This window comes from Mauremys mutica, chromosome 1 (genome assembly GCF_020497125.1).
Source record: "Mauremys mutica isolate MM-2020 ecotype Southern chromosome 1, ASM2049712v1, whole genome shotgun sequence".
NCBI lineage: Eukaryota > Metazoa > Chordata > Testudines > Geoemydidae > Mauremys > Mauremys mutica.
Window position 1 is genome coordinate 163013564 of NC_059072.1, and position 23027 is coordinate 163036590.

Genomic DNA, 23027 nt, shown 5'->3' on the forward strand with positions numbered 1-23027 from the left:
TAGCTACTACTGCTTGCAGGGCTGGCGTAGTTAAGCCAATGGGAGAGCTCTCTCCTGTCGCCTTAGAGCAGCTACACTAAAGTATTTACATGGCACAAATCTCTCTGGTGTAGCCACAGTATCAGGCTCTTCTCCTAATGCTTATTAATTGATAGTGGCAAGCTGCTACTTTTTAAATATAAGCTCCTTGGAACAGGGACATGTCAGTATTTATTTGAATTATTTTATACACGTATGGCACTCTAGAAATAACATTTGGCTAAGAAGGAAGCATGTTCAACCACAGTCAAGCTGCTACATGGACAGGATGCTTTGAATGTACAGTAGCTCTTGCCACATACTCAAATTATTATTATTATTGGAGTGCACCTTGCTTTCATGTGCTTGAGGTTACTATGTGTAAGGTAGTGTTCATGAGTAGTACAGTGTGACTATTAGTCCATCTAGATTTTTTTGCAGTGGTAAGAGCTATCCGTCATCAGTTAAATTATTGCCCCCAACTCATTACTTGTGCAGAAACTCCTTAAGATTCCTCTATCAAAACTCTTGTCTCATGATAAGTCTTCCCTATGTGATTAGTCTGTACTAGCCTACATAAGTCTGCTTGGGGGAGGGATAGTCTTTTCCAGCTCTGAATAATGTGTCCTTACATTTTTATAAAATAACTTTAGAATCTGGAATTGAAAGGATCACATACTCCTTTCTGAGCCATTTGTACCAACCTGGCAATAAAGAAACAGGCTCTTCTAATCTGGACTATTTTCAATGTTGATGTTCAATCAACAGGTATTGCAGGCGGGACAGAAGCAATTAAGGAGATCACACTGGAGAGCAAGGTATTTGTTTGTTAGCTTGTGAATATTGACTACTTATTCTAGAAGGTTAAAGTACAATAGATGTCTGATAGTGTCCCTAAACAGCCATGTGAGCTAATTCTGTATGTGAAAGACCAGTACAGAGGCCAGGAAATATGTGAAGGTGGGGTGAGCTATGAACTGAAATAGTAACCCATTATAATATCAGTGTAAGCATCTATTATCATGGAATGAGGCACTGTTCATCTGGAGTATTTCCATTCAACATACACATTCACTAATATTCCACATACACCTAGAAACTGATTTCACTCAACTTTGAGGTGAGCATGTGCAGAGCTATTAGAATGCTGACAAATTGTTAGGTTTTTTTTTTAAATCTATTATATGGTAAAATGGGGCTTATTCAATAAGTTTTATATAGTTTTAAGATCCTGGTCCCTTAAGGTAGGCTAGGGAAGGTACATCTTGATTTGGATAAGTCACGTCCTGCCAAACTTCTGTCTCCAGTTGCTGAGGCACTAATGTAGCTAAATTCATTTTTTTTTTTTAGTGCATTTTTATTAACTGCCACCATACTTCTCAAATCATCATAGGGCCGAGATGAAATCTGGAAAACTTCCAGCTGCTCTCAGCTTCCTCTAAGGCTGAGGAGACACTTAAGATAGCATGAACCTTTCCATTCTCAACAATGACATGTATATGTTTAAAAAGCATTATTGGGTGAAAGGCATCTGTAGAAATGCCTCTTAAAAAGGAACCTGACTAAAATGGAGCTGTGCCTCTGAGCTGCAATTGGAAGGCTTCTTTGAATCTAAAAGCAGTATAAATCTGGTGTGTGAAGTGTGTGGGGGCGGAATTGGTAAGGACTGCAACAGACCACTTTAATTCAGTGGTCCCTCATGGTGCTTACAGACCTACTGTAGCTGACCAACAACATTGTCTTGTACAACAATATTTTTACTATGTTTATGGGGCCCAGGGCAAATACACACTTTTCAAGCAGAAATAAAAGCCCTTGGCATGCTTGTCACCTATTCTTTCAGACTGTGAAGTATCTGCACTGTACATAATGCATTGTGTAACTGGCTCCACATATGCATTGTGTGGCAAGGGTTTTGCCTTCATCAGATGCGCCAAAAAAAACCCAAAAATCTGCTTTTTGCAGGATACTTGGTTTGATGGGCCAGTGGCCCAATACAACATGGCAAATCTTTGCGTTCCTGTGTAATATTATTATAAAAGGATTTGCTTTTATGTAGTGTCTTCTGTACACAGGTACTGTATCCCAAAGCAGTTTATTATGCACTTAGCAAGCTTGTATAGAACCTTTAACGTTAGAACCTGTTTTATATGGAAAGGGAAGAATGTTGGCCATTAACACCCAGGATCTCTCTTTTCCAATCTCGGATCTCTAACTTGTCAGACTGTGGATCAGTGTCTCAAACAAGCTGAGAATCTTGCATGGCTTTAAAACAAGTGTGGAATTATTGGACAACTGGCTTTTGCTATGGTACTAACAAGCTTTAAACCAGGTACTTAATTTTAAGTATAATTGTACCTGATTCCTTTAAATTGACTTGCCCAATGTACCAGCTCTGTATGTCTTCAAGTCACACTGCTCTTTGCTGACAACTTCTTCCTGCTAGCTGTATAGTCTGTGTGGTGCCGCTGAGCAAACTGGATTCTGTTCTGCCTTGGGAAACAGCAGGCTCATCAGTTATGCTCTGACAGCAGAGTCTCTATCTTGGTGGTGATCTAGAAGTAGATGTATTTTCAGAGCAGAATTTACAACATGGATAGTTACAGAAGTCATCCTTTGACTTGGAGCCTGAGCAGAGTTGATCTGGAAGCAAGAGATTTTGGATTTTTAATGTACAAAAACCTTTAAATCCCTGAGAATGTAGTACCTACTAATGTGAATATCATTTTTCTTATATATGTTGATTGGCTTCATAGGAATAAATGGAAAATACTCATTTGTAAATAGATTTTCCAAGGCAGATGAATTGCATATCACATCTCTTGAACCCAAGTGTCCGTAAAGCATTGTTCTCATTTGCTTTCAATTTAACTTAAAAGGACAGTATAAAACTACCAGGACATCCAGCCTCTTGTGAAGATGATGAGGAAGATGAAGAAGAAGCAGCTGACATGGAAGGTATTTCCCTTTAAGTCGGATAGGATGCACTTTATTTCAGCCATGTAACTAGGGCAGCACTCTAGGAAAGACCTACTGCTTGTTTCCATGTAATGCCTATTAACAGTCCCATGTTGGACCTGATTCTCCTTTCACATTGGGTTTACACCACCACAACTCCACTGGAATGCACAAGTGTCAGTGACTGGAAAATTAGGCCAGTAGGCAGTGGAATAGACAAGTCTAGCATGGCAACACTGTGACTGTTTTGAGCACAAACTTCAGTTTCTGAAACTCACCCAGTGAAAAATGCTGACTTCCTAGAGCAGCGGTCTCAAACTCAAATGACCACGAGGGCCACATGAGGACTAGTACATTGGCCCGAGGACTGCATTATTTACACACACACACACACCCCGCCACCCTCGGCCCCACCCCCACTCCACCCCTTCCATGAGGCCCTACCCCTTCCCTGCCCTGCCTCTTCCCACCCCTTCCCTAAAATCCCCACCCCAACTCTGCCCCCTCCCTGCCCCCAGGGGGTGCAGGAGGGGTGTGGGGTGTGGTAGGGGCTCAGGGCAGGGAGTTGGGGTGAGGGGGGTGGCAGGGCAGGGGATCGGGGTGCAGCAGGGGGCTCAAGGCACTTGGTTGCAGTGTGGGTTGCAGGAGGGGTTGAGGGATGCAGGAGGGGTGTGGCAGGGGGTCAGGGTGCAGGATGCAGCAAGGGGCTCAAGGCAGGGGGTTCGACTGCAGAAAGGGTTTGGGGGGCGGGCTCTGGCCCGGCGCGCACCAGGGGCAGGGCAGGCTCCCTGCCTGCCTGCCCTGCACCCATGCCTCTCCGGGAAACAGATGGAACCTGGGGGAGCAGGGGCACCGCCCTCAACATCTCCTATTGGCCGGGAACGGGGAACCGCGGCCAATGGGAGCTGCTGGGGGCGGTGCCTGAAGCAACATCAACACACACCCCTGCGCCGCCTCCTCCCCCAGGTTCTTTCGGCTTCCCGAAGTAGTGCGGGGGTGAGGCAGGGCCAGACCTGCTCTAGGTAAAGGCTGTAAGGGCGGGGGGGCCACGAGGAGCTCGCAGGCCGCATGTTTGAGACCCCTGTCCTAGAGGCTTCCATAATGAGTGTCTAGTGGAGTCACATGGTAGACAATCTTCAGATTTACAGTATTAGAGTCTAGGTGTAGTTTAATGGTACTGGAAAATTAGGAAGTCTACTTGGATAAAGCATGTATATTAGATGCTTGCAGATTTTAAGGACACACTCTTGGTTGCATATTTTTAAGCTTCTGATGACCAATTACAAGCTTGGCATGAACTTAACAGGCATTCTCTCTTTCCTTTCAGAATATGAAGAGAGTGGGCTATTGGAGACAGATGACGTGAGTGAACTGTTCTCTACCTCCTCCACAGCATTAACACTCTTTCTACTTTGTGCTCAAACTGGTAACACTGTCAAATGGCAAATATGCTTTTTTTAAAATGCATTTACTAAAACTTTTAAAAGCACCAATTTTTGTTATAAATGAATATTATAACTGACACATTGATCAGAATACTATGGTCTTCAGATGCCTTTTTAGGTATGGGGCAAAGGTGAATAAAGGCATAGTGTTACTTAAATATTTGTTTTACTGTTATTGACTTTATTCTTTTATCTTAAATCTTTACCCTCAGGCAACTCTTGATACAAGAAAAATAGCAGAAGCTAGCAAAGCTAAAGCTGATGTCGGAGGGGAAGATGCCATCCTGCAGACCAGAACTTATGACCTCTACATCACTTATGACAAATACTACCAAACCCCAAGGCTGTGGTTATTTGGATATGATGAGGTATTACCAGTATTTTTTTCCCCCAGTGTTAAGACTCACCAGTTAAGGTATCAAGGTCAATTTGTTGCTACTTGATTAAATATATGTTTAAGGGAAGAATTGAGGAGATCAGTGTAAAGCCAGGACTTCAGCCAAGATTTACTGGGCCTGTGAGAATAAGTAAAAGCAATATCACCACACCTTGAATGGCCCTGTAATTGGATCTTCTTAACCAGTTTTGATGGTGGATGTGAAAGAAAAGATTCTAGTTCTCTGAGCTGTTGGCTTTCTGTGGGTAACAAGAATGAAAACCAGTAAATCTGTTGTCAGTAAAGCAAGAAGGTGTGAGAACCAAGTGTACACAGGCAGCAGGAAGTTGAGTAAGGAAGCATTCTTCTTCCACTTTACACTATGGAATCTTGTAAGTTTGACTTAGTGATATAAGCCTTAGTCTAGAAATATCTAGGTTCCCTGGAACCACAGGTTCAGCTCCCAGTTCTCCCACTGTACTATAAACAAAGTACTATGGATATAAACTGGCTATCAGGAAGTTTAGACTTGAAATTAGATGAAGGTTTCTAACCATCAGAGGAGTGAAGTTCTAGAACAGCCTTCCAAGGGGAGTAGTGGGGGCAAAAAACATATATGGCTTCAAGACTAAGCTTGATAAGTTTATGGAGGGGATGGTATAATGGGATAGCCTAATTTTGGCAATTAATTTGTCTTTGACTACTAGTGGTAAATATGCCCAATGGCTTGTGATGGGATGTTAGATGGGGTGGGATCTGAGTTACTACAGAAAATTCTTTCCTGGGGTTGGGAAGGAATTTTCCTCCAGGGCAGATTGGCAGAATCCGTGGCGGGCTTTCGCCTTCCTCTGCAGTGTGGGGCATGGGTCACTTGCTGGAAGGTTCTCTGCACCTTGAAGTCTTTAAACCATGATTTGAGGACTTCAATGGCTCAGGCACAGGTTTGATATAGGAGTGGGTGGGTGAGATTCTGTGGCCTGCATTGTGCAGGAGGTCAGACTAGATTATCTTAATGGTCCCTTCTGACCTTAAGTCTATGATTCTACTATTCTATAATTATATCTACTCTGTATGGATCTTATGGATCCTGCAGCATTTTTCATAAGAATAGAGGTTTGCCCTGTCATTAAGATCCCCTTTCTCACTTGTTTTCCTATGGTTGCTTGCCACTTTTGATTTCAGTGCTATGTTTAGTTTATAAAGTACTCTAGGGTCCTTTAAGCAGAGATAACATGTATACCTGCAAAATGCTACATTAGTGCTATCCTACTTTCTGAGTAGGAGGAAAATATTGTTTGTGCAACACTGTTCCTGCTACACATTTCTTTTCTTTTCAGCAACGGCAGCCTTTAACGGTAGACTACATGTATGAAGATATTAGTCAAGATCATGTCAAAAAAACAGTAACAATTGAAAATCATCCCCATCTTCCTCCACCACCTATGTGTTCAGTTCATCCATGCAGGTATCTTCAGTCTTTCAGTATTTCTTTACTGAGTCCAGCTTATGGATACGTTTGTGAAAAGGTCATTCTGTCTAATTAAAATTGCCTTTTGTCCATCCTTTTGTGATCTATCAAACAATCATAAATTCCCATTTCCTGGACACTTTTCCACAGCTGTCTGTCTGCATGAGCTGTTCCCTTTTGCAGAGGGAAGAAGAGTCAGCAATTGTTTGAGCAGCCATCACAGTGCTAAATGTGCATTAAGAGAATTGGTTTGGTTTTTCCTTTGTGCCTCTGTTTTGTAGTAGCATCTCAAAACTGTATTCTCCATGAGTCTCCTCTTCTCTTCTAGAAAGTCTAGAATCAGGCTATTCTTGTTTTGATCTTTTGCTGCAAAAAAAATTTTTTTATTCTACTCTAGCATGATCTTTTGGGAAGCTACAGTAGGTTTTTGGTAAACAATTTATTTTGAAAGCTACTACAGGTTGTTTTTGTGTATCCAATTAAAAAAAAAAAAAAGCCAGTCACACAATTGCACTTTCACATCAACTCCAGAAGGTGGCAGACAGCTATGCTTAGACCAGGGGTGGACAAACTTTTCGGCCTGAGGGCCGCATCGGTTTTCAGAAATTGTATGGAGGGCCTGTAAGGTGAGGGAGGGGGTCATGGCCTGGCCCCCTACTGCCCCCAGAACTCCTGCCTCTGACTGCCCCCCCGCTGCCTCTGACTGCCCCTCTCCTTCCTGACTCCCCCCCCGAGACCCCTGCCCCCATTCAACCTCCCTGTTCCCTGCCCTCTGACTGCCCTGACCACCACCCCTGAACTCCCCTGCCCTCTATCCAACCCCCCCACTCCCTGCCCCCTTACCATGCCACCTGGAGCACTAGGGGCTGGCGGTGATACAGCCACGCTGCCCTGCTGGAACAAGCATGCTGTCACCACCGTGCAGCTCACAGCACTGGGTCAGGCTGGGCTCTGCAGCTGCGCTGCCCCAGGAGCTCACAGCCCCGCCAGCCAGAGCATTGCGCCGGTGGCGGAGCAAGCAAGCTGAGGCTGCGGGGGAGGGGGAACAGCAGGGGAGGAGCTGGGGGCTAGCCTCACGGGCCAGAAGCTCTGGGGCCAGGCAGGAGGGTCCCGCAGGCTGGATGTGGCCCACGGGCCATAGTTTGCCCACCTCTGGCTTAGACTGTTACATGTAAAGAAACTAATTTTTTGCGTGTATTCATGCTATGGTGCTGCCATAGAACCCAGTGCTGTTGGTTCTCTTGGGTTACAATGATCTGCTGTTAAGTCTCCCAATTTTCTAACTACCAGCTGTTGAACTACTTGGACAGGTTGTCGGCTATCTACCCAGCAGGATCATGCTTTCAATTAAGGTCCTGTCTTTTATTGAATTGTATGGTTGTCACTTAAGGTACAAGTTCAAGTGACTTCCTGAAAGTGTCCAGTTTAATCACTCATCTCTGAATTGACTCTTTGTAGATTTGGTGCAAGCACATACTGCATTCTTCCCCCCCCCCCCCCCCCAATGGATCTACTTGGTTGAGCCTCCCATTATTGCAACTAAAGATACATATAACTCTCGGATTAGGACACATGGATGTGGAGTAGGAGAAGCAGAGGTACATGGCAGGCTGGCTGGGAGGCAGAACAGAAAGGGCTGACTAGGAAGTGTAAAGAGAAGGGAAAAAGAGTCATGAAACTGCAAAAGGGAAGAAGAGGCGTGAAGCTAAGTAGAGGTTGCTGCAGAAGCCTGCTTTGGCAAGAAAGAAGCAGCTGGGAATTGGCCATTTGTGGCAGCAGTAAGAGTGCCTTAGAGGAAGCCCATAAAATGGAAGTTGCCGGAGGAAGCCTCTGTTTAGGGGTAGCAGCAGTAGGGATGAGAGGTCTTTGCAGAAGTGCTGTGTTGGGGACAGCATAAGCATCTGGGAGAGGAAGGCAGTCACGCAACAGCTGAACTAGATGAAGCATCATTTCTGGTCTTGGAAAACAAGCACTGACTGGTGGGATTGTATCGTTATGCAGTTATGGGATAAGAAGCAGTGGCTTCAGAATTTTCAAATGCGGAAGGCCACTTTCCAGGAACTTTTTGCAGAGCTTTACCCAGCCCTGAAACACTAAAATGAGACCTGCTCTGACAGTAGAGAAGAGTGGCAATTGCTCTGTGGAAGCTTATAATGCCAAAGGGCTACCGCTCAGTGGGGAATCAATTTGGAGTTTGTAAGTCCACCGTGGGAGCTGTTGTGATCCAAGTGTGCAGGGCCATTTAATCAACTTCTGCCCTGGACTCAGACTCCTGAGAGGTACCCACACTGTGTTTGTGGGTAGTGGTGGGGTTGCCGCAGAGAATTGCACATAGCTCATTGTAGAAGCTGCATGTCCGAGGTGCAGAACCAGAACGACTATTCATCTCCCTTGTCTTCTGGTACACCTGCCGAAGTTCTGCTGCGTGTTCCTGGTGTAGTCCTTCTCGCCCATTTCTCGCACAATCTTTTCATAGAGGTCTACATTTCTATGGCTGGATCAGAGCTGTGCCTGCACAGACTCATCTTCCCACAGATCATTAAGATCCACCACCTCCTGTGTACGCCACGCTGTAGCCCATTTTGGGTGTTGAGTTGCCATGATCCGCTGGGATGGCGAGCTCTCCATGTTGATCAAACAGGAAATGTTTCCTGTGTACTTGGCTGCTGTGCAGCAGCGTTGAAAAAGGTGACCAGAGTGGCCACAGCGGAGCATTGTGGGACACCTCCTGAAAGCCAATTGAGTTGACTTATACAACGCTGCATCTACGCTGCCTCTGTTGACCCATCAGCGTCGAATTAAGTGCAACATGTCTCGCACAGGTGAAGTAATTAAGTCGACGTAAGAGACAGTTAGGTTGGTGGAAGGGACCTGGCAGGGTACACACATACGTTATTAGGTAGACATGAGGTGGCTTCCATTGGCCTAATTTTGTGGACCAGTGGTTTTCAAACTTTTTTCTGGCAACCCGTTTGAAGAAAATTGTTGATGCCCACAACCCAATGGAGCTGTGGATGAGGGGTTTGGGGTGTGGGAGGGATTCAGGGCTGGGGCAGAGGGTTGGGGTTTGGGTGTGAGGGCTGTGGGGTGGGGCAAGGAATGAGGGGTTCAGGGTGTGGGAGGGGGCTCAGGGTTGGAGCAGAGGATTGGGGCACGGGCTTACCTCAGGCAGCTCCCAGTCAGCAGCGCAGTAGGGGTGCTAAGGCAGGCTTCCTGCCTGTCCTGGCACTGCGGACCACACTGTGTCCTGGAAGTGGCCAGCAGCAGGTCTGGCTCCTAGTGGAGGCACACAAGTGGCTCCGCGTGGCTCTTGCTTGCAGGCACCCCTGTCCCACCCACCCCCAGTTCCCGTTAGCTGGGAGTGCGGAGCCGGTGCTTGGGGCAGGGCAGCATGCAGAGCCCCGTGGCCCCCCTGCCTAGGAGCCAGACCTGCTTCTGAGGCGCAGCGAGATGTCAGAACAGGTAGGGACTATCCTGCCTTATCTGGGAAGCACTGCTGACAGGACTTCTAACAGCCTGGTTGGCGGTGCTGACCAGAGCCGCCACGACCCAGTGCCTTCCATTCCATGACCCAGGGACTGGGTCCGACCCACAGTTTGAAAACTACTTGTGTAGACCAGGCCTGGGAGGGAGGAAGGCAGTTGGAACAAACAGCCAATGCTTCTGCACCTGCTCTGCCAGCTTCAGTCTGGCTGGCTCCTCCTTGCAGTATGTTCCCAGACCCACATGGGTGAGGTGAGGAGGGACACTGCAGGAGCCCTAGTCCCCCACCTCGCCCCCGGGGGTGGGGTGTCTCCTCTGCAGTTTTGCAACTAGGGGATATAGGGAGGGGAGAGTTGGCATTGACAGGACTGACTTTTACCCCTTTGCCACTGAGTATAGCAGTACCTTCTGTAGCTGTTATGCTGGCTCATCACTACCACTTCCTGTGGTTCTTGCCTTTTGTCTCTCTAATTAGAGGTGGCTTTCGTTGCACTGAACAGATCAAAATTCTTGACGTGACCTGGTAGCAAACAAGCTTTAGTCGGAGACTGAGCATAGCTCAGCTTTTGGTCACTCACTGCTTATGTGGGGTGTGTGTGGTTGAGGAGCACTGTCTCTACCTCTGTGCAGCCAGATGCAGCCTGTTGGTCCTTTCAGACAGTTCCGTTAATGCTATTGCCATTAGACAGCACCGCAAACATCAGAGAAATTAGGAATGTTTTGGTTACACAATGGGATAGCATGCTGGCCTTTTTGCTTCTGGAGTCTCAAGTTCAAATCTTAACGCTAAGTCACTTTCTGTGGTTTCAGCCTAGCCACTAATGAATGGCTTTAGTATTCATATCTAACAGCCTCAAGAGAAGCTCAGAAGTATAACAGCAGAAGTGATGCAAGTCAAGATAGTCTATTGATAAAGTAGCACAGGGGGAAGTTCATACTGCTCTGCTCATTACATTGATCAATAAATAGTCCTGCTTGTCTGAAATTTGAATAACTTCTCTGTAGAAAATAAACACTTTCACCTTGCTGGAGCCATCATGAAACGGTAAAAACTGGTGTAGCCATGAAGTCAGTGTCGCTTCTTCACCCTGTTGTAGATGAGAAATTATTGATGCTTACCAACCTGTGTGTGTGTCTTGGTTGCGTAACTTAGGTCAACTTACCCTGTAGTGTAGACTACCCTAAGTGCTGTACTACACTGATACGATAACTCCACCCCCACCAGAGGCATAGCATTTATGTCTTTGTAGTTAGGGTGACACAGTGTTACTTACTTCAGCTGTTGGTTGTCTTGTCAATTTCCATGCTGGAGCGGTGAAATTGACAAGACAGCCTGGCTGCCCCCAGATCTCCACTCCCAGCTGGGCAGCTGTCTGGAGGCTCCCTGCTCAGGGCGGTAAGAAGCCTGAGAAACGTAGGCAGCTGCCCCGCACACTGTCCCCATCAGTTGGTGGAAGCGCTCCCGGTGGAGATGCGCACCACTGACAGGAGGGTTACTGCTGTGGCTGTAAGTCGACCTAACTTAGATCAACTTAAGGCTGTAGTGTAGACATGCTCTAGGTTGATGGAAAAATTCTTCCATTGACCTAGCTACCACCTCTGGACTCCCTCCCTTCAGCCCAGGTAGTGTCTACACTGAAGTGCTATGGCAGCATAACTGCAGTGGCACAGCTGTAGCATTAAGTGTAGACATGCCTTAAATGTGAAAGGAGGTGATCAGAGTATTGGGGAGAAATCATGGAGGTGATTGCATTAAAAAAAAGTCATGTCTTATGCTGTGCCTATGAGAGCAATGAAAAGTTGTCCTCTCTTCCATTGTATCACTTGAAGTCCCAACCAGCAGTTCCATCTGGGGCATGGATAGTGTATTGCAGAGGTGGCCAGCCTGAACCTGAGAAGGAGCCAGAATTTATCAATATACATTGCCAAAGAGCCACAGTAATATGTCAGCAGCCGCCTATCAGCTCTCCCACCCTGTTCCCGTCACCTTCCACCCACCAGCAGCCCCACCGATCAGCACCTCCCCCTCCCTCCCCACACCTCCCGATCAGCTGTTTTGTGGCATGCAGGAGGCTCGGGGGAACCGGGGGAAGGGAAGGGAGAGCACTACAAGCTCCGGGTAGGGAGTGGGAAGGGGTGGAGTGGGTGCAAGGCCTGTGGCAGAGCCAGGGGTTGAGCAGTGAGCACCCCGGCACACTGGAAAGGTGATGCCTGTAGCTCCAGCCCCAGAGTCGGTAATACAAGGAGCCGCATGTTAACTTCTGACTAGCCGCATGTGGCTCCGGAGCCACAGGTTTGACCACCCCTGGTGTATTGAATCTAGCATGTCTGCTCAGTTGAATTTCTTGCTGAGAGGTGTTTGGGCATCCTGCACCTACCAGCATGAGTCTGCTGGCAAACAACATAACTTCTCCAGCTGAATTTCTCTCACTCAGCAAGGTTCTAGAGATGGTGGATGGGGGAGATTGGGATAATCTCTCAGGGGGAATACTATCACTAAATACTATCACACACCTTTCACCATCCACACCCTTCCCCAGCAGAGCAAAGTGTCAGCACTCTTGTCAAGGAACTTAGGCCTGTGCTCAAGAAGCAGTTTTTTCATGCTGATAGTCTCTCCAATTGCTACTCTTCCTGTTTCGGGGGGATGGTGGGTTGGAGAGGGAAAGCTGAGACTGTACTGAGACCGCTCCAATATTAACCAGCATTTTGATCTTCCTTGAGTCCTGTCAGTCTGGCTTCAGGCCAGAGAGTGGTACAGATACCACAGGTCTTGTTTGTATATGTTCTGGCTGTGGACATGGGGCATTTAACTATTTCTGATTCTAGTAAATTGACCAGCTGCCTTTGATAGTGCTAATGCAACTACAAACTCTGGGAGGCATATACAGGTTTTAATTAAATAGCTGTTCTCTCAAAGAGCCAGAGAGTGGGATCTGGGCAGTTGTTGCTTGTTTAATATGCAGTTCTCTACCATCTCATCTGGCATGTGCCTGTGTGTGACACACACCTAGGGGAGACAGGCAGCTGGATTGGGCTTCAGAACCATCAGAAAATCAAGCTGAATTGTAAATGGTGGATTCTCTGTAACTTGAAGTCTTTAAACCATGATTTGAGGATTTCAGTAACTCAGCCAGAGGTTAGGGGTGGATGAGGTTCTGTGGCCTGCAATGTGGACATGGTCAGAATAGATGATCATGATGGTCCATTCTGACCTTAAAGTCTATGAATTAGATCAGGGATTGGCAACCTTTCAGAAGTGGTGTGCCGAGTCTTCATTTATTCACTCTGATTTAAGGTTTTGCGTGCCAGTCATACATTGTAATGTTTTTAGAAGGTCTCTTTCTATAAGTCTATAATATATAACTAAACTGTTGTTGTATGTAGAATAAACAAGGTTTTTAAAATGTTTAAGAAGCTTCATTTAAAATTAAACTAAAATGCAGAGTTCCCCGGACCAGTGGCCAGGACCTGGGCAGTGAGAGTGCCACTGAAAATCAGCTCGCGTGCCGCTTTTGGCACGCATGCCATAGGTTGCCTACCCCTGAATTAGATGGTGTGGAACTGCCTGGTTTGGGGCAGAGGGGTGGGAGAGGGGGTGAAAGGTGTCTGACTATTGAGTGGGAATTGCCCACTCCAGTCACTTAACTTTTGAAGTTAAAAGAGCCTGTTAGATTCCAAGCTGCTTCTAGATATTTCACGTAGAAACGGTAGCTAGCGGTGCTGTTTTAATCTTTGCTTCACAAAGAAGTTCTAGTCTTTCCTCTCTCATCCCTGTCACTTCCTTGCCCACCCCATAAATTGTGCAATGTGGTGTACGTTGGGCTATGCTTGACGACAACTGGGAAAGTACCTGTTGGCTCACAACACTCTGGCAGCCTGCTCACTCAGCAGTTTTTCTTTTGTAGCATGTGTATCAAAGGAGGAACTGAAAAAGAGAGACCTTGGCAAGCCGCACGCTAACCACTTGTTGAATCATTACTTTAAATGTTCTGTTCAATCAACATTGTCACACAAGTTGTGTTTTGGCAATTGCTTGATGGGTAAAAGCAGTCTTTACTGACTTCCTGTTAGAAGTAGTCAATTGGCAGCCATTTAATCAATTTGTCAATAATAAATGCTGAACCACAAGTTTGTAGATGTAGGAATTGGGCAATGAAAAGTGACTGAGTCAGGGAAAGAGACTTTGTAGCCTATGGGTTCATTAGGGCATGCATCTAGGATGTGGGAGACTAAGTTCAAGGCTCTGCTCCAATAATTATTTATCCACTTTTTGTAAGTAAAACAGCTTCAAGAGGAGAAATTGAGAGAGCCCCTTACCCAGAATATCCCTTGCTCCAGGGGCTAGGACCCTCTCCTACAATGTGGGAGACCCAAGTTCAAATTCCTTCTCTGCAAATTGAACCTGGGTAGTCTACATCCCAATGAGTTTTAAGGAGTGGGGGCATCACCATCCCTGCCCCTCCTCCTATCTCCCCCCCACCCCCCATTTTGTAGATCTAGACCTACTTTCAGTGCCCAAAATCAAAATAAAAAATCCTTGAGTCAGGTCAAAATGAAATGTGACTTTGACTTTTCCGAAACATTTTGATATTTGTTTGCTCAAAACTATTATGTGAACTTGAGATGATTTCACAAATAGTTTGTTGACCTAAAACTGCATTTTTTGGTGATTTAAAGAATTAACCCAAAAAAAAGTGATATACTGTCAGCTGAAGGATTCACTCCTATGCCCTTCAGTGTCTATGGTGCAGTTTCACTCTGTAGTTTGCATTATAACGAGTGTTGTGGGAGTAGAGGAGGGAGACCACCTAGTGTATCCAACTTCAGTGCTTTCCAAGATGGCTTGGTGTTGGTCAGTTTGGAGGTCCAGGAAGCTGCAGTTAAAGGTAATGCTGGTTTTGCTACTAGTTCTCGTTCACTTCACTGTGTTTGAGCAGCTACAGAAGTCATCTTCATAAACAGGTTCCACACTGACACACTTTATCATGGGGGATCTTTGAATTTTCCCTACTTCATTATTAAAACGTCCTTTCCCGTTGAAGTTTGTCATGGTGAAAGCCCAAGAGACAAATCACTTTTGTTGGACCAGACTGTCCTGTTTCATTCCATTCTGGAAAACCTTTCTCTTTTGACCTAACCTTTTTTAATGAACATGAATTACACAATTCACAAAGTGTAACTAAGCCACCAGGCTAGCATTTTCAAACTTGAGTGCTTAAGTTCGTCACTTAATACAATATGTTCAAGGCGCACATATGTCTGAAAGATTTTCCTGGGAGTTAATTTGGTCTCCTACACCGGTAGGAAGAGGGTCCTTGGAATTGGGAGATCAAATTCTCAGTGAGAGAGCTTCTTACTGAGGCCTTTGTGTTAGGAAGCTTATTTTGATGGCTGTTCCATTTGTTGAAGCCTGTGGGACTGAAAGAAGCCCAATGCATGACTGTCACCAAATCTTCTTTGATAGGAGTAGCAATGTTTGACATTATCTGGATGAAAGTTCTTAGTCCTAGTGTAACTAGTTAATTGATTGCTAGTTAATTTAAGCCAACTAATATGGTTGTGACATGTGTAGATCATCATTTGCAAACATTTGTTCTAGGACACAAATGTTTTTGGTCCAATCTAGGCTACAGGGTGGATCAGTTGTTTGTAGTGAAATAAGCATTGGTGGAGTATCTAGCTAGCTCAAGTTAACTGGCAAACATTTAACTCTAATTACAAAAGGATTAAACTCTAGATTAAACAAGGCCTTCAGGACCCTTTTAGGTTGTAGTTCTTCAGATTGCTGTTTTCACATGGCTGCCTCACATTCCTTTTCATTCTCATTGAAAACCATAAAGTGTGGTTTGATACAGGATAATGTCTAGCAAAGATACAATTTCCCATCTGTTCTTCAAAACTCCTGTGAGTCCAGGTAGCCATCCCTTTATCACACACCCAAAAGCATTTCCCAGGATTACTTTTTGTACATGTTTCGCTTTAAAATTGTGAGGGACTGTTGAGCCTAGAATTTCTGGCTTAGTCTAGTACAGACTGCAGGACTACTATCTCTTCTTTCTCTACTTTGCAGGGAGGAGGCTTGTGGCTGATATTGAAGTTATAAGATCTTTGCTTCCCTTTAAAAATGAAGTGCTCAAATAAAACACTTCAGATCTTTCCAGTCTTAATTCTGCTTTCACAAGTGCTTGTGCATATTTTTATAAAACTGTGTAGGGATGAAAGTGTGACACTAATATGTTGGCTCCTATGGGTCTGCTAATTATTGAAATCTGTCAGGTCTTGCATTCTAAGGAACACAATGGCAGCATTTTATGGCTAGATTGTATAATGAAAAATTGCAGTGCTATTGTAATAACTCTTCCACCAAGCTGCAGCATTGTTCTGTTGTCTTGAGATGAAGTATTCAATGGCAATGGAATGAACTTCTTTACTTTCTGAACTAGAATGAAACAGCCTTAGCATGGCTGAACTGACATGGGAGAATTCAGAGAGGCTAACAGCTTGACTGCTCCTGAAATAAATATATAAAAGCACCTGCTGTGTAAATTTTTGTCAATGCACTCTACAGTAGTATTGCAGTGCGACTAATAAAATATTAATGGGCTATGATTTCCCAGCAAGTGCATGTAAGGACAAGTAGTATAGCTTGTGAGAGAGATGGTCCTCTGATATTGCCCAACACCACTTCTTCTCTTTGACTCATTCCACTTCACAATATCCGTTTTAATAACGTGGTAACCACTTATTTGCATTCTCAGAATCACACGAGCAAAATGGCTAGATTTTGAGCTGACAGTTGTGATTGAATGCAAATTAATAGCCATCTACTTAAGCATTTATATAATGCTATCTGAGCCCTTTTGTTAAATTCTGTAAGCTTCCCCTAAATAGCGATCAGTTTGAGATGACCTTTTTTTTAAAAAATCCTGTTAATTTCTTTGCGGTCTTCCCTTGGTTCGTCTTCATAATCTGAAGATTTTTCACAAATTATGGTTTGACTACAAAAGCCTAAAATAAAAGCATAGCTAAAGCAATTTTCATGTGAAGCATCTCCTTTGTCGTTTTTGCTGCCTCCTTCTCTCCCCTGCCATCCTGTGTGAGAAATATTGTCTGCTCAGTCCTCTCTCCTTCCCACTCTGTACCCCTTCTCACTGCTGCTCCCTGCCCTGCCATATCTACAAATGTTATATTGGAAATGTGTTAGACAGTCATCTTTACTTTGAGACTGTAACTGGTTGTGAAAAGTTCCGATGCATTGGCAGGAGCAGCTCTATATGCAGCTACTGATGTAGTTTCTCCAGATATGTGTCAAAACATGCAAGCTTAAAGTGCCAAACACTTTAAAAGAGAAACATTTCCAGTGTTTAGAATGCCAGTAAGTGAGTACATCTGGGCCCATATTTGAGATAAAAGAAAAACAGTGGTGATAGCTTACAAAAGCAAAGAACAGTTACTGACCATCAAATTACATACACTGTCTGCCATGCAAGCCAAGTTATGTAAAATGTAGAATTGCCAGTGGCCAAAATATTTCTTAGTATTTTGAGCATCAGATCTGGAAGCACAAGTTTGGATCCAGGCAGGGATGATCAAGCCCTTCCTTTCTCTGGGGCAAATAAACTCAAAGTGAACTACATAGAGCTTTGACAAAATCTTTAACTGGGGTTGTTGTCTGCATGGACATATTAAAGGTCCCATAGCTGTTCTTAAAGAGTAGAGTTTTGCCTCAGTGTCATTAGGTGGAAATACTCACTTTCTCCTCCCTTACGATTGTGCAACATATTTAAGCCCCTTCATTTTCAATTGAAACTGATTGAAAATATCCCAGGTTTTACAAAAAGCATTATTCGTTGTTGTTTGTTCTGATTTTCACTCTACTTTTGTCATTCAAATATATAAAAAATAACTTTTTTTTTTTTTTTTGGAAAATACAATACATTGCATGAGATATATGTATTATGATAATACATTTGTTTGTGTATATGCAAAGCTGTCTGTTGAAGTAAGGCCATGTGTCTAGAAGATGCACACAATAAACAAGCACGCCCACAAGCTCCGAAGTGTGTACACATCTGAACATACTGATGACTCTCACGCCCACCATGGACACATTTCAAGCTGTTAGCAGATAAAGTTTTCAAGATCTGAGACACTAAAACGTTATCGGAATACGTTTCAGAACACAAGGAAGTATTTTAAAGTATTTACAAAAAACCAACCAAAAAACAGGAGAAAAGATGAAGTTGAGCATATGCACTGCAAACAGCACGGCCCAATTATTAAATGTAAATATTATAGGCTAGTAGTTCTAAGTCTAAAACAGTAAACTGTTTGTTCAAATGAAAAGTTTTATTGGGATTAGAGATCGTTTCCTTAAAGTCGGAGGTGGCATTGTTTTTAGTTCTGCAGCAAACCACATTTAAATTCCATTCATCGAAGCATTAATCTACTGAATATTTTTCCCCTTTCCTTCCGTCCACCAAAATAAACCCAATATTTACCCAGAAAATTTTTTCCATCGATTTTTTTTTTTCACCTGTTTTTGTTGTTGTAATAAACGCTGATAAATTCCTGGGAAAAATTAAATAAAATAAAAACTGAAAACGAAGGGCCCTAAACATATTCTAATTGCTCCTATCTCTCTGCAGCCCATTTCAGTGGTGGATGAAGTGCTTTCTTCATAGTTTGAAAAGCACCATGTATGAAAGATTCTAGCTGAAAATACAAATATAAATAATTAGTGAACCTGATCTTAATCTCACTCTGGCCACAGTGCTCCATGGTCAGATTTATGCTAACAGCTAGTAAAATGACTTGATTAATGGGACGGTGAATTTAAACTGCCATTTGTGGAAAGGTTAAATGCAACTTAAACCCCCTAAAATAAAATAAGATCATCTTACTTCAGTTTAAGGTGTTGACCCAACTATTGCAAAAAACTGGAACTTTCTAACTCTGATATGGCAGGTAAGTAAAAGCAAGATCTGAGTTTTAAACTTATTCTGAAAAAATGAAAATCACTTGTAACTTTGAAGTGTTCTGTTAGTATGATTTGATTTTTAAAGTCTTGTGCATGATCTGGAATAAGAATCTCAGCCATAACTAGCTTGAAGATTGCCACTGTAATACTAAACCATAAAGTATGAGACTTAACAGTATGAAGGGCATCTTGTGGTTTAAAACTGGTCTGTGAAAACTCTCATGCATTGATCTGTTTGCCCAGCACCAAAACTTTTAAAAACAATGTTTTAGTGATGGAAACAACCTACCCTCAGGTAAGTTAATTCCATTGTTGAGACACTGTGGAATAAATTGTACTTCCTCTCTGACACAGTGCAGCAATGTCCAGGATGAAGCATGAAACTTACCGACAAGGATAACATTCTTCAGGGTATTTTCTGATCTGGACTAAGTATGCCCTATTCTTTCAGAAGCCTAACCAAACAGCTGTTGGTTGGTAATAACTTCATCATGGTTTGGAGTTGATTTGATGCCAGTAAGCTTAAAGGTTAAAAAAATTCCTATCCAAATGCCACTTTCCATAGCCATCCAGTCATACTTCTTAAGGCTATTAATCTGCACAAATAATCTAATTTTGTTGAGTTATGGAAGATTGAGTTGTCTTGGCATGATCTCTCTAAGAGTCCCAATCTACTTTCAGGCATGCAGAAGTGATGAAGAAAATAATTGAAACAGTTGCAGAAGGTGGGGGAGAACTTGGAGTTCATATGTATCCTTTCCATGGAATGTCAGGAGACCTCTGAAGAGTACATTATCTAATAAAGGTCTAATCCATACTCCGCCCATTCCTAAAACTTTATTTTGCAGGTGATTTGTGAGGCTTTCTGCTATTGAAGTCACTTTTAGATTAGCAATAACATCCAAGGCACACCAAGTTGCCATTTTTTCTTATGTGCAGGAACTGGGAAGTAGCATGCATGTTCTGACTGAGCTCCCCCAGCAAAGTTCATTAGCAATCTCATGCTAGTTCTAAAACAAATGCAATTGACCAACAGAACAGTGAAAATAATTCACAGAGCTAGTCCCTTTCACTCTTCTGTTGGTCAGTTGCATTTGTACAAATAGTACTTTCTCTGATCTGAGATGAGGGATCTTAAGTGATACTTGTAATAACAGTAGGTACAATAATTACACAATTAGTATATTAGTACAACACTTTCAGACAGAAATGTCACTTTCAAGGTACCAGTGTCCCATTAAATGAATCCTTCATTTGGCTTTCCTGCCCTAAAACAAGAAGGGAAGGGGGGCTCTGGTGCTGCTGAAAGCTCTGAATCACCAACAGCAGCTTTCATACCAGCTAGTCTTAGACCTTGAATAAACAAGAAAGTTGTACCAGTATAAATTACAGCTAGTGTAGGCTGATAACTAAGCTAATAGTGTGGAGTTTTATCCCTTCATGTGGCTGTCATTCTACTACAGTTCAAGATGGACACAAACTAGAGTCTGCTTCATATCCGCTACCTGTGGATGGGACAGATTATCTGGTGTAACATGTGTCCAAAGCAAGTTAAACTGGAAGGTAAATTGTAGAAAGCAATTCAATGTACACACACAGTATTTCATGCAAAACTGGCTTAGTGTTAGCAGGGTAAAGTTTTTTTTAATAAGTGAATTTATTAAACTTGAAATAATACCTGATCATTCAAACCATAAGTTTTGAGAAGTGCCATTCTTCACTGTATTAGTGAATTGTTTTTTTGTCCCCTTTAGACTTTCTAAGCTGTACTTTTCCTACCTAATGAAATATAATAAGATTCAGGCCACTTACAAAAGGCATGATTTCACCTAGTTTTCTTGGATATAAAGTAAGTATTTAATTACTCTCTTACTCCATGTTAACCTTAACTAGAGATTCAGGTACCTTCTTATTTTCTTGAAATTTGTACAAGCGGTCATTCCAACAATAGAATATGACTACACAAGACACTTTACAATGTAACTAGAAATCACAAATGTCTATGCTAATTACTGGTTCTGATTTTTTTAAAAAAAAACAACCCTATACATGTGACTTGTTTGTTCAGCATTGTACACAGTTTCTGTAACATTCAACTTTTATCAAGTTTATGCATCAAAATAAAAAGTTCCACTACCAGCCTTACTTTTTAATGAAGATCTATGTGTAAAATAAACCACTCTTCATTCCTATACTTGCAGTATAGGTTTTTATTTTCACATATTAATCTAGCTAGTCCTTAAGCACCTTTTTTACTTATAGCTAGTAGTTCTTTCATATCAAAGGTTAAAACTTTGCTTTCCGGTATGAGCCTAAGCTTGATTCTTTTGGCTTCAGTAATAAAATGCTTTATATTTTTCAAGTAACTTCCAGTTCAAATGTTTTTTGAACTACATGGTGAAACTTGTGGTGATTTGCTCAAGTGCCTTTCTGAGAAGATGCAGGAGAAAAGGAAGTAATAATCATGTCTAAGTTTTAACTCTTTGTACTGCACCACAAGCAAAAATAGCTAGTCCTAGAAACAGCGAAAATGGCTTATATGAAATGTTGTGAAAGCATAGTGTTGAGATGGTGGGCAAAGAAGCCTATTTGGGAGATACATACTCTCATTCCTAACTCAGTGTATTTTCTCTTGGCCTCCAGATTAATCTTGAAGGTACAAGGAGGAGTGCTGGCAGTATTTTAAAGAATCCTTATTGAGGTTGCAGGAACAAACCATCCCGATGTGTAGAAAGAATAGTAAATATGGCAGGCGACCAGCTTGGCTTAACAGTGGAAATCCTTGCTGATCTTAAACATAAAAAAGAAGCTTACAAGAAGTGGAAGATAGGACAAATGACCAGGGAGGAATATAAAAATATTGCTCAGGCATGCAGGAGTGAAATCAGGAAGGCCAAATCACACTTGGAGTTGCAGCTAGCAAGGGATGTTAAGAGTAACAAGAAGGGTTTCTACAGGTATGTTAGCAACAAGAAGGTGGTCAAGGAAAGTGTGGGCCCCTTGCTGAATGGGGGAGGCAACCTACTGACAGAGGATGTGGAAAAAGCTAATGTACTCAGTGCTTTTTTTGCCTCTGTCTTCACAAACAAGGTCAGGTCCCAGACTACTTCCCTGGGCAGCACAGTATGGGGGAGGAGGTTACCAGCCCTCTGTGGAGAAAGAAGTGATTCAGGACTATTTAGAAAAGGTGGACAAGCAAAAGTCCATGGGGCCGGATGCGCTGCATCCAAGGGTGCTAAAGGGGTTGGCAAATGTGATTGCAGAGCCATTGGCCATTATCTTTGAAAACTCATGGCAATCGGGGGAGGTCCTGGATGACTGGAAAAAGGCTAATGTAGTGCCCATCTTTAAAAAAGGGAAGGAGGAGGACCCGGGGTACTACAGATCAGTCAGCCTCACCTCAGTCCCTGGAAAAATCATGGAGCAGGTCCTCAAGGAATTAATTTTGAAGCACTTAGAGGAGAGGAAAGTGATCAGGAACAGTCAGCATGGATTCACCAAGGGCAAGTCATGCCTGACTAACCTAATTGCCTTCTATGATGACATAACTGGCTCTGTGGATGAGGGAAAAGCAGTGGACGTGTTATTCCTTGACTTTAGCAAAGCTTTTGATACGGTCTCCCACAGTATTCTTGCAAGCAAGTTAAAGTAGTATGGGCTGCATGAATGGACTATATAAGGTGGATAGAAAGCTGGCTACATCGTCGGGCTCAACGGGTAGTGATCAATGGCTCCATGCCTAGTTGGCAGCCAGGATCAAGTGGAATGCCCCAAGGGTCAGTCCTGGGGCTGGTCTTGTTCAAAATCTTCATTAATGATCTGGAGGATGGCAGGGCTTGCACCCTCAGCAAGTTTGCAGATGACACTAAGCTGAGGAGTGATAGATACCCTGAAGGGTAGGGATAGGATACAGAGGGACTTAGACAAATTAGAGGATTGGGCCAAAAGAAATGTGATGAGGTTCAACAAGGACAAGTGCAGAGTCCTGCACTTAGGGCAGAAGAATCCCATGCACTGCTACAGACTAGGGGCTGAGCGGCTAGGCAGCAGTTCTGCAGAAAAGGACTTAGGGTTTACAGTGGATGAGAAGCTGGATATGAGTCAACAGTGTCCCCTTGTTGCCGAGAAGGCTAACGGCATTTTGGACTGTAAAAGTAGGAGCATTGCCAGCAGATCGAGGGACGTGATCATTCCCCTCTATTCGTCATTGGTGAGGCCTCATCTGGAGTATGGTGTCCCGTTTTGGGCCTCACACTACAAGAAGGATGTGGAAAAATTGGAAAGAGTCCAGCTGAG

The 23027-nt window shown here is 43.5% G+C and overlaps 1 protein-coding gene across 1 annotated transcript in view; it reads left to right on the plus strand.

Moving 5' to 3' along the window:
- The window catches only part of ATG3 (autophagy related 3), a 37755-nt gene extending 16996 nt beyond the window's left edge, over nt 1–20759 (plus strand). Inside the window, exons 6-12 of the mRNA XM_045001688.1 lie at nt 787–836; nt 2898–2976; nt 4304–4338; nt 4634–4789; nt 6135–6262; nt 19413–19481; nt 20633–20759. Of these exons, the coding sequence (XP_044857623.1) occupies nt 787–836; nt 2898–2976; nt 4304–4338; nt 4634–4789; nt 6135–6262; nt 19413–19481; nt 20633–20714 (599 nt within the window). The 3' untranslated portion in view covers nt 20715–20759. The remainder of the gene's footprint in view (nt 1–786; nt 837–2897; nt 2977–4303; nt 4339–4633; nt 4790–6134; nt 6263–19412; nt 19482–20632) is intronic.
- The last annotated feature ends 2268 nt before the right edge of the window (nt 20760–23027 follow it).